Genomic DNA, 11,054 nt, shown 5'->3' with positions numbered 1-11,054 from the left:
CCGAAAGTTTTATCGAATATTTATCAATAACTAAGTATAATGCAAAAACACTTGTCTCCTTGTTGGTTTCAAACAGAATTTATAAATTTAGATTTCGTTTTTAAAGATTATGATTATTTATTTTATTTTTATTTCAAAAGGATCGTAGAAATAATCTACAGTTTAAGTTCTCTTCAAGTCATTAGAGTGACGTCCCCCGACAGTTTGAAATCAACCATTACCAGTTTTAGACTATGTTAGGATATTAAATGAAACGGGAATTCCCTTCTTTCGCCACATACATATTTTTGCATCGCGCGTATATTGCACATTTGCAAATTTGTAGTACGGTAGCTTGAACATACCTAATTCCGCAATTCAAATTTGTCGCTCGACTAAAATTGTAAAGAACTATGACATAATTCGTGCTTCTCTGGTTTTTATGACAAATAATACAGTATCTATGTCACAATGTCGAAATACATGATACATTATTAGCTATTAAATTCGTAGGAATGATGAAAGTAAATAAAAGATAAAAGAAATTGTAGGCAAAAAAATGTTGCGTGTAATAAACTGCACAGATTTTCAACCTATTCAAATCGCAGATTGAAAATCTGTATAAACATCAGCGTGATCATCGTGAATTTTGACAGCAAAAGAGATGCTAAACCGGCTAAACCTACCTATTTTTCGCCAGCGGAAGTAACTATGTAAAAAAAAAAAAAATAGAAAAAAATAACTGCAATGAACAAGATTAAGGCAATATTAATAGACTGTATAATGATTTTTAATGATACTATATTTAATTGCGTTTTGTGATTACAAGTAATGAGTAATGTATTTCTAGTTCATAATGATAATGAAAATAATCTTAATTTCAATAATAATGTCAATATAATCATGACTGTAACTCGTAATAAGAAATAAAATATGATCTGTCTCATGGGGACCCATACAAAACAGCTACGGGATATTGGATTTTGCGTTCCATTGAACGGTTCCTCGTCAACATTTTTCTCGATTCATATTTACAACATTTTTTGTCTTATCTTATATTGTCAAACTACGAATTACTCCTAGTCACTCGCGGCGTCGGCGCCATCATCACCACCTCCGCCGCTTACCGATCCACTCCCAGATCCCGAATTTGAATCTTCATCCGAATCCTTGAGAACTTTACCCTTGTGATACTTTTTGGATCGCGTACCCTCGAAGTCTGACCCTTCTTCGTCAGACGAATAAATATTCGAGGCAGCTAGAACGGTTGAAAATTAATTCAAATTCGTTACACACGTGGAGAGAGATTTTTGCCAAATATCTGAATACATAACATTGAAACTTCAACTCACATTTGGCTGCAAGTGCAGCGGCGCCCTTTTTGTACTTGTTTTTGATGGCTGCCAGTGAAATTGCACCCTCGTCATCAGATCCATCATCGTGATAAGCTTCCGCTCCGTAACTGCCGGATGCCCGACCCGCGCTTCTGCTATTTCCGCTTGGTTTTTTATTTTTACTCTGTGCTCGCATTGCCATTCGCAATTTTTCTTCTTCTTTCTGAACGGTAAAGGGAAGTAGAAGAAAATTAAATTAGGAGTGAGTACCCTCTATAAATCATGTTCGTTAATTTCTTTCAACTGTGAAAGGTATTGAAATGCAAAGAAATGATTTAGATAACATCGATTCACAAACCTTTATCATTTCGTATCTGTTTTGATCGGGATTCATTCCAACTTGCGACAATACTTTGATGCCTGTAGTCTTTTGCGAACGATCTGCCAAAGACATGGTCATTTTCCTGTGTGTAAATGACTCTGTTGAGTGAGGTCGGAATCCGAGTTTTGTTCTGAATACCGCTTGTCCTTGAAGACCGGTACCTTGTCGAATATAGAGATGATTGTGATCGCCTTGAAGCGGTTGTCTGTAGACGTCGAATATTTCTGAGCCCAGATGCAATGACATACTTCCATCGGACCATTTTATAAATCTGGCGTTACTTTCTTTCACTGCTTTTCCTTCCTCGTTGAAAACCTCTCGCCATCTTATGGTATTCTCGACTTTCAATTTGAGCCTTGCTCTTCCCTCCTCATCCAATGTTTCCTCCTCGTCAATTTCATCCTCATAAGTCTCATGGTCGAATGGTCGCGTTTCAACGGACAAAAAGTTCGGTAATTTTACAAAATGTATTTCGCGTCCTAAATCTGTTGTGATTTTTGGTATTTCTACGTCGATTCGCGTCTCTGGTGGCGGCTCTGGTTCGTCTTCTTTTTCTTTCTCCTCGTCCTTCAAATTTAAATACATATTTTTTTAGACAAATTACAATTTCCCATAAAATAATATCTGGAAAACAGTAAAGTTCTCTACTTTCAATCAATTTAATTTAAAATAGAAAATAATTTAGTTACTTACATCTTCAATTAAAACCCTGTGACTAGGTCCTTCTCCGCCACTGTCCGATCTCCCTCTACTTCTACTCCTACTCCGACTTTTACTTCGACTTTTACTCCGGCTCCTACTTCTACTCCTGCTCCTACTTTTGCTTTTGCTTTTTCTTGCTGTTGTGTCTGCTTCTCCGTCTCCTTCTTCTTCCTTATCCTTCTCATCGTCAGTACTAATATCACTTGCATCTCCAAAGAGAGCGTCAGCTGTGGGCTCAACATCGTCTGTTTTTTCTCCAACAGGTTGCTCCTCTTCAGAATCTGAATCGATAAGTCCTCTTAGTTTCTTGATTACTTTTTCAGATCCAGAACCACTGTCAGTCTGTCGTTTGCGTTTCGCTACTTCGTCATCTGCATCAGCTGCAAGTTAAAAAAAGTGGTAGAAAAGAGTTGAAAGCAGAGAACATATTCGTGCGATGTTGCAAAGATGAATGGATACGCCTACCTGCAATTTTTAGTGATTTTTCTGACTCAGCATCGCTTCCAGTAGCCTTAGGACTCTGTGATTTGCTTTTAGATTTTCTCGAACGTGGACTTCCATCAGTTTTTGGACTTTCTGGACTACGAGATCTGGATTTATTGCTTCTACGAGAACTGGCACTCGCAGACCTGCGGCTGGCTGGTGAAGCACTGCGCGACCTATTGGTCTTAGGTGATCCACTTGCAGATCTATTTGTTTTAGGTGATCCACTTACAGATCTATTTGTTTTAGGTGATCCGCTAGCAGATCTATTTGTTTTTGGAGATCCGCTAGCAGATCTAACAGTTTTAGGTGAGCCGCTACCAGATCTGTTGGTTTTAGGTGATCCACTAACAGATCTGTTTGTTTTAGGCGACCCACTGGCAGACCTGCGGCTTTTTGGCGATCCAGGTGACCCCGATCTTCTGCTTGTGTGTGAAGTCTGACTACCGGACCTCCGACTCTTAGGAGAACCAGACTTATTGCTTCTCGGGGAAGCAGGACTCGCAGATCTCGATCTGCTAGCTCTGTTAGACTGAGGGGAATTTGGAGTTTTGGATTTTTGACTTTGCGATCTTGACCTAGACCTACGGCTGGCAGGAGACTTTGGACTTTCTGATCTCACGCTTCCTTGCAGTGAATTTGACCTGGATCTCCCTGACCTCTGTGATTCAGGGCTTGGAGATCGCACCGTTTGCGGCGATCCACTTCCAGAGCGACGTGACCTTGGTGATCCTGGACTGGAATGTCTAGATCCGCTAGCTGATCTGTGTGAAGTTGGGCTTGCAATTGATTTATTGGCACTAGGGGATCGGCTTCGAGATCTATTCGATGCGTTAGACCGACTCCTGTCCGACTTTGGACTACTAGGAGACCTTATCGAATCTGGTGAGGCTGGTCCTTCGTTCTCATTCTCGGAATGATCGCTACTTCGCCGGCCGGGAGTCGGCACAGGACCGTGGGACATTGGACTCCCGCTACGGCTAGATGCGCTCGATCCTGAGGCGCTCTCCGAGTCGGAACCTTCAAGAAAAACACTCATGGTGTTTAACCGGTGTTCGAAGTGAAAAAGACTTTTTGATTGATATAGAACTTCAACTTTTAAATCGTGAGTTCGAATTAAATTCACGCTTTGTAACATACGTATTGAAAATGTGAAAGCCTGCATAGTTGTACGTTTAAAACGCTAATCTGACCGGATGTTATTGGTGAATATAACCTCAGAAACGATAGATCGTCTGGAAAAAGTAACCAAGAAAAAGGGAAATCTGATATAAGTATTTATCGGGAAGCATCAACCATGCGTAAACACTTCACTTATTCCGCTACTAACTATCATTTACTCTCAAACTCACCGGAATCACCGCTGGAGCCTCGTAGTACATCTCGTGCGGGTGACATGTTTTACCAAATCACATACGTTGTGATAAGTTGACTGTGGCGGCACGGTAAGGGACTCCGAACGACGGGAGAAAAATTGCAGTATTCTGCTATACCGACTCTATATTCCACCGGCATCCCATAAGACGAATCAGTAAGTGTTGGCTCGTTGAATTATCCTCAAACCCGCCCAGAGAAACCATTCGAAAAATTACGCTACATACAGAGATGAGTATGAAATGCAGGTCATGCATCGTATTAATCAACGTTACATGCGGATTTTTGGTGCAGTTCGAATCGCAGTTCGCGACTCGGCGAAGAGATGGCGCAATTCAAAAATGGCGTCTTGTGTGCTCCGCACGCACACAACAACGGGTTCTATCATTCTCTGTACGTAGTTCAGTACAAGTTCGTTAGTTCGCCTTCTACCAGCTGTAGTGCGCGTGTGTCGGTTAGCAGCCGGCGCTCTGGCGGATCGCAATCGAGTTTGGCGAGAAGTTTTTGAACGAGAGTCGTGCCGGAGTTGAAAGAGAGAGAGAGCGAGAGGGAACTAAACTGCCCGTGACACCTGTTGCTCGATAGACGCTTGACGCCGTCGCGCTGTGAGCATGGCGGGCTCCGCGGAAGTGAGGATATTATTGTCGAGACACAAATCCGCGCTGCTCAGGGAGCTGAATGTCACAAATTTACTCGGTGTGCTCGTCAAGCAGGGTGTGATTGCCGAATCGGATCGCGAGGCGATCGCTCGTCGCGGGGGTGAGCACTTGGACATCGATTTGCTGATAGGCCTTATCAGCGCCAAGGGTTTCGATGCCTTTCGGGAATTCTGCTTCGCCCTCGAAGCCGAATGCCCTCACGTCTTGACGGATCTGCTTGTCGATCAACACAGCATCACCGGTGAGTCCATTTACGAGTTTGCTCATTCGTGAAGAGGGGATTCTTCGTATTCTTTCGTTGTTCTTCGAAATTTTCGAACAAACCAAAGTGGTGAATATCATGAATTTCACCCCAGGTTTATATCTGCCGATAATTAATTGCAACGTTTGAGGGAGTTTGTTTCGAGAGCGTCTTAATTACCGAGATCAAATGGCGATTGGAGCAACAGCTCTCAGGGTTGTTTCATCACCGCGAAGTGGTGATGAATATTATGAATAATCGCGGTAAATACCGGCCCCGTTTACCTGGACGTGAGTACCTACTTAGGCGGATACCGATCGAGATTAAAGATTGAGATGCATAATTATTTGTTCAACCGTGATGTAAGAGAACTTCGTCCGCGAGCCTTTAATTAATGCCTGGGTAGGAAATTTGCACGGTATAAATAATAACAGTGGTAAACGTCGTACGGTCTACTATGAATTTTCGTAAGGCATAAGTACTAGTTCCTACTTCCTAGACAAGTTTATAATATGCGGAGGCGCCGATTGATACAAGCCATGTGTTTTCCCTCACTCAAATCACTTTCACTCGAGGACAAGACTCCGCGTTGTCTTCGATTCCAAATATTTCTACCCACTCGACGAAATTTATTTCACCTACCGTAACTCGGTTCGTTTACAGTAATTTAGTTACGTGGTTTTGTTAGGGTTTTTTTTTTTTAAAGACTACACTCTTGTATCCGAGGAGGTAGAAATGCCGATCGCATGGAAAAGGAATCTAAAAGGAACGCGAGATTGAAGTTCGTACCGTGTTGTCGTAACGAAACATCGTGGAAAAATCACTGTTTTCTTATTTTTGCAATGCCTTTTAAGGAACTAAGATTTCAAAATACGAGTATGTTTTGTTTTATTACAGTTTACCGAATCTCAAGCAATTCCAAAATCGTGTAACGACGGTTTTCCCAAAGCACGAATCGTTACAATAACGTTACTAACTCGAACGTGATAAACGAAGGACGGAAGTCTGTAAAACGCAACGCGCACGCTTTTCTTCATTCGAATACGAATCGTCTACTATTTGCAAGTTTCAGCGATAACTGCAAAGCCACTCAAGTTCATTGTCTCCTACTTTGTGGGAACTTGTCTCGATCTCACGAGGCGCGTTGCCATCACTCAGAAACTCCCCCTGCACATTGCAGCTTCACAGCCTTTCTTGTCTCTTAATTATCGCGTGTCGGGGTTCAGCCGGTGTTTCTCTGTGTTTGTTGCTTGTCAGTCTGTGTTAACTGAAAATAGCAACGTGTAAATTATTTACTGCTTACTTGCATACCGTAAACGCGTCTCGTTGCAGAAGCATATTATCCACAGTGATGAAATCGTCGGTGCAATTTCTTATTCATTTTATTTATATTATATATTCAAGGCTTGGATGATGTTTTTATTCTACAGCGATTTGATAGATTCCCAGTTTTCTTTCTCCCTTTTTTTTTTTCAACACCCGTGTGCGATTAATTACTGCCATCTGAACGTGCGCCTAAAATAAAAATCATATTTTTAATTTAACACGGGGAAAATTTGCACGCATTTCTGTTATTTACGCTTATTCCAGGTTTGTTTATCTTACAACTTACTAACTGGCGTTGTTTCCGGGCGATGATAGGCGGAATTTGAACTAACGCTTACGTGGTTTTTATACCCCAATGATCCTGGGCATAAACAGCAAATGCTCAAAAATATTATTACGAATATAAGGAAACCGCTGCCGATGACGATTGCGTAAATAATTCCCGCATCATACATTCGTGTAATAATATTATAGGTTCATTTTTAGGCAGATCATGAATGACTTTCTATTGAATAGCAGTTGTTAATATTGTACAAATGTTGTATCCATCGTACGCCTCAAACTTAATCATGACGTTTATATTACGGCTGAAAAAACACAACGAACAGGAGAATTATTCAATTTTTGTAATGAAAAAATATTTTTTCGCGCGCTTATATTTAGACCAGCGAAAAATTTGTTAATTTATACTTATCTCGGTTATTATATTACGTTTCGCAAAGTCTTCTTTCATCGTTTCGCGATTTGTTTTTCATTGAGATTTTCGATCCGCGACAATTTCACGCGGTCATTTATAGTGCAAAAATTGTCAGGATGTTCATAAATTATACTCCGTGTGTAAAACTAATATAACGCTTCAAAATCATCGTCACGGTCTACTATATTATATCTATTATAGACACGCGATTTAGCAGCGGGTTTTCTATTTGCGAATGATCATTTTTATTTCTTTTCTATTTACACGTTGCATTATACCTTCCCGAGTGTTTATGTACAACGTATATCAATAGGTAGAAGATTCGAGGTGTAAAAGCTTCTTTTATCCTCGTAACCGCGACTATCGGCTGCATGGCGGTAAAAGAAACATGCGCGAGGGCAATAAAGTGTTTATACACCGACAAAAAAGTGCACTTTTTTTGTCGCGAAAATCACGTCGAATAGGAAAACAGGAAGAATAATGCTAAAAATACTTTTTCGTGTGCACGATTCGACATCTGCAGATGAACAGACGAGTCGATAATGAGAAGAAAATAATTGCTCAAATTGAGCAATGAGCATTGCACGCTTATAATTATTGCCATGCGGATAAAATTCCCCAGAGTTTTGGGTGACAAGGCGACAGGATGCAAGGAGTCGATGTGCGGTATATTGAAAGTTGAAATAAGACTGAAACCTATTTATTTATTTTTTTTCTTTTTATTACCACGGAATTATATCGATATAGCAGCAGCAGCGACGACACCAGAAGAGGAACATGAAGCAGAAGAAGAAGAAGAAGAAGAAAGAAAGAAAGAGGAGGAGGAGGAAGAGAACCCGATCGCGACAGGCTTCGAAGACGACTAGGTCGTTGACCTTGGCTTTCAGGATTCGAGATTCGAGACACAAGATTCGAGAGTCGTCTATATAACTATAGCTTTATGTACCACGTGTGTATATATGTAGGTTTAAACATGTAGTACACATTCTCTGCTACATATGGTCGATGAATAACAGAAGCAGCTTTTCTCATCAACTCACAATCAATCAGAATTCAAGGGTCGTCTCCTCCTTCGCTCTTATATCCAAGCGTGTAATAATATCATTGCTGACATTGCGCGTGCTGATTTTCGTTGACGATTTAATTGTCAGTATAGGTTGGCATATCGTGAGAACAACATCGTCATAATTAATCACTTATTGTTGAATTATCCTTTGATACTCTTACATACATACTGATATTTTTGTAATATTATTATCGCGATAAAAATCATTCGTCAACGCGCATTGCACGCGAGCACTAAAAACCGACAAGTCGTTTACCTCGTTCGCTCATTACTCCTGCAGTGGTCGTCTCGTGTGTATTATACGTGTATGTATATAGTATACAAACACATCTGCATACCTGTGTATGTATATAATCTCGTTTGCTAGAGGCTGAAAATCACCAATTAGCAATTATGCACCAATTAACCAACCATCATGCTACGGTAGGATGAAAAATGAAGATTGTAGAGTTTTCCTGACTTTTTGCGCTAGATTTAGATAAAGAGGTTGTTGCACATGTTGCGATTTGCATTATTTATACTATGCGGTGCCGTGGTTATATGCTGTTTATGCAATATTTAAAATTGTAATTATTCTTACCACGAATTATTCTTCATTGTCAGTCTTACTTTGAAAATTATACCTTGTAGCATTTCGCGCGAATTTCGTATCTTGCGATTATGGTGATGAACATGTGTAATATAATACTTGTTTTTTTCGTCCGCATGTCGTTATAAAAATGCGCGTCATCGCGTCGTCGACAATTAAGATAACGTCCGTACTCTCGGGATCTCTTTATGTATAGAAAATAAGAAGAAGGAAAGAGAGAAAGAGAGAAAGAGAACGTCTTTTTGAACCTTGAACATCGTCGCTCGTATATAGAAAAACTTGATGCTCGAATATAACCGAAATCTTTAATAATAATATGATGTTCGAATAATATTAAACAAAAATATGTCGGTTTGGTGTGATTTTTATTCCAGTTGAACAATTGAACAATGTATCATTCATGACTGTAACATTGTTGATTGTATAATTTATTTTTTTTCAGGGGAACAGCAGCACAGTCTTTCTCCGTCAGAATCCGACATGGGGGAACTTCCGCCGGATCGAAGAGAGGAAGACGATCTTCACAGCGAGATTGTTAACGTCGAAGTCAATTTTCTTGGCCAGGATTCTGACAACGATATTAAAAAATGGTGAGTTTATACCACGAGTTTGTTTTCTTCGACATACGGTGCTTGAATTCAAACGAAATGACGACGAAACGCGGATGCAGGTATAATCGATGGGTGTTGATACATTATTCGAGTATATAACAGATAATTAGGAAATCTGAAGATTTGACAATAATTGCGAGCTACCGCATGTTTTACACCTTGGTTAAAGAAACAAATTGGGAAAACTGTGCTGCTTTGAATTGAATATTGGCGATTTTATTGAGTGTGAACGAAGCCAGCGACCCGCAGCTGCTGCACTTTTTGCCATACACCAGAAACGCGATAGCGGTTTTTGCCACCCACCACCTAAGTTTTACATTTCTTTTACACCGATAAGCGTCTCGGCTATTCAGCTCGGCATTTGATTTACCGCAGTGGGTTTAATATGCGCTATCGCAATTAACTGCCAAGTTGACGACGCGTGTAATCGCAGCTGCCTTCGAAGATTAAACAACGTTAATAGTGTATGCGTGTAATTTTTACATTTTTTCCAAGGGTATATTTCCACCATGGATCGTAATTTCGAATCCATCGATCGATTTTCAATAAAATTCTCCAAAAGAATTACTCATCGTCTTCGAAATTTTTCAAAATCAACTGCAAAGTGTCGTTTATTTAGTCAAATTAATGTCGAGCGAATTTGTTGAGTTATATGTATATATAAAAAAAGAAACCTTTATAGCCGGCTTTAACCAGAGTTTGACGTTTATCATTTTGTTAGCTGCATCCGACCCTCACTTCAAGTAACTGGTGACGGCTAGCTTCGGTCAGCATCCTGATCTCAGCGATGTATTTATTACGTGTATGGCTTCTCTTACTTGGTGCACAGGAAGTGGCGTAAATGATGCGAAACGCAAACGGAGCACAGCCGAAACCCTTCCTTCCGGTTGACGGGTCGTTAAACGGGATCTCTTCTCGATTCCCGAAGGACTTTCCTTATATCCGTGATCTCAACTTACATATGATCCCCCTCCCCCCATCCAAACTATAGCCATAAATCGCGATTTCGCAACAATTGCTCGCCTCAAATTTCAAAAATCGCGTATCGCGAATATTTCGCAACTTTATCCTTTCGTTATGCGATATTCGAATTCAGATACAGAGACGGTGGTCACATAATAAATACTTCGAAACGATGATTTCCACATGCAAAGTGTAGGAATTTTCACTTTCTATCTCTAAGGCTCGACGAAAAATCGGTAAACATTTTCTATTACACACCGATCAAACCCACGAAACTATCCGACAGCGATAGGATATAGGCGGTGAATTGTTGAACCGGGATGAATGATGAGTAGCCACGAGGTCGTTTCTTCGCTACCTTCAAAGGCACCTGCTTATTACGAGACTTTTACCCACTCCGTATTTGCACTGACCAAGAACTAGTTTACGACGCTGGTTGGTTGTTGGCCTCGTCTTTTAACGTCGCACTACAGCGATTATCGCGTTGTTATACGAACCGTATATCGTTGGCGACGTTGAAACAATGTGTACGTATAGTAGAGTAAGAAGGGCATGTGTTACGCGTGTAGCACGACTATAACATCGTACTTCTCTTACAATGTCGCTTCGGTTGTTCGAGTGATAAATTCCCTTAAAGAAAAATAAAAA

The 11,054-nt window shown here is 40.4% G+C and overlaps 2 protein-coding genes across 8 annotated transcripts in view; one reads left to right on the top strand and one right to left on the bottom strand.

Moving 5' to 3' along the window:
* Positions 1-299: 299 nt before the first annotated feature.
* Positions 300-4,486, bottom strand: LOC107225226 (another transcription unit protein). Of its 2 annotated transcripts, XM_046743359.1 has the most exons (7): positions 4,233-4,486; positions 4,021-4,115; positions 2,863-3,900; positions 2,389-2,777; positions 1,672-2,262; positions 1,332-1,536; positions 300-1,237 (listed from the first exon to the last, which is right to left on the bottom strand). In XM_046743359.1, exons 2-7 carry the CDS (start codon positions 4,043-4,045, stop codon positions 1,059-1,061), a joined length of 2,427 nt encoding a protein of 808 aa, XP_046599315.1. In that variant the 5' UTR covers positions 4,046-4,115; positions 4,233-4,486; the 3' UTR covers positions 300-1,058. The 2 variants fall into 2 exon arrangements, with proteins under 2 accessions (XP_046599315.1, XP_015521109.2); XM_015665623.2 differs by lacking the exon at positions 4,021-4,115 and having other exon boundaries at positions 4,233-4,485.
* Positions 4,487-4,683: 197 nt separating this feature from the next.
* Positions 4,684-11,054, top strand: part of LOC107225225 (tight junction protein ZO-1) — a 75,012-nt gene continuing 68,641 nt past the window's right edge. For 5 of the 6 annotated variants that reach the window (XM_015665618.2, XM_015665622.2, XM_046743349.1 and 2 more), the window contains exons 1-2: positions 4,686-5,154; positions 9,275-9,422. In XM_015665618.2, the coding sequence (XP_015521104.2) occupies positions 4,866-5,154; positions 9,275-9,422 (437 nt within the window). In that variant the 5' untranslated portion in view covers positions 4,686-4,865. Of the gene's footprint in view, positions 5,155-9,274; positions 9,423-11,054 lie in introns of all 6 variants that reach the window. The other variant, XM_046743353.1, reaches the window with a different exon arrangement.

The sequence above is a fragment of the Neodiprion lecontei genome, chromosome 6 (assembly GCF_021901455.1).
Source record: "Neodiprion lecontei isolate iyNeoLeco1 chromosome 6, iyNeoLeco1.1, whole genome shotgun sequence".
NCBI classification, from domain to species: domain Eukaryota; kingdom Metazoa; phylum Arthropoda; class Insecta; order Hymenoptera; family Diprionidae; genus Neodiprion; species Neodiprion lecontei.
Note: the sequence above shows the minus strand (reverse complement) of the source record. Positions and strands in the feature narration are given on the sequence as shown.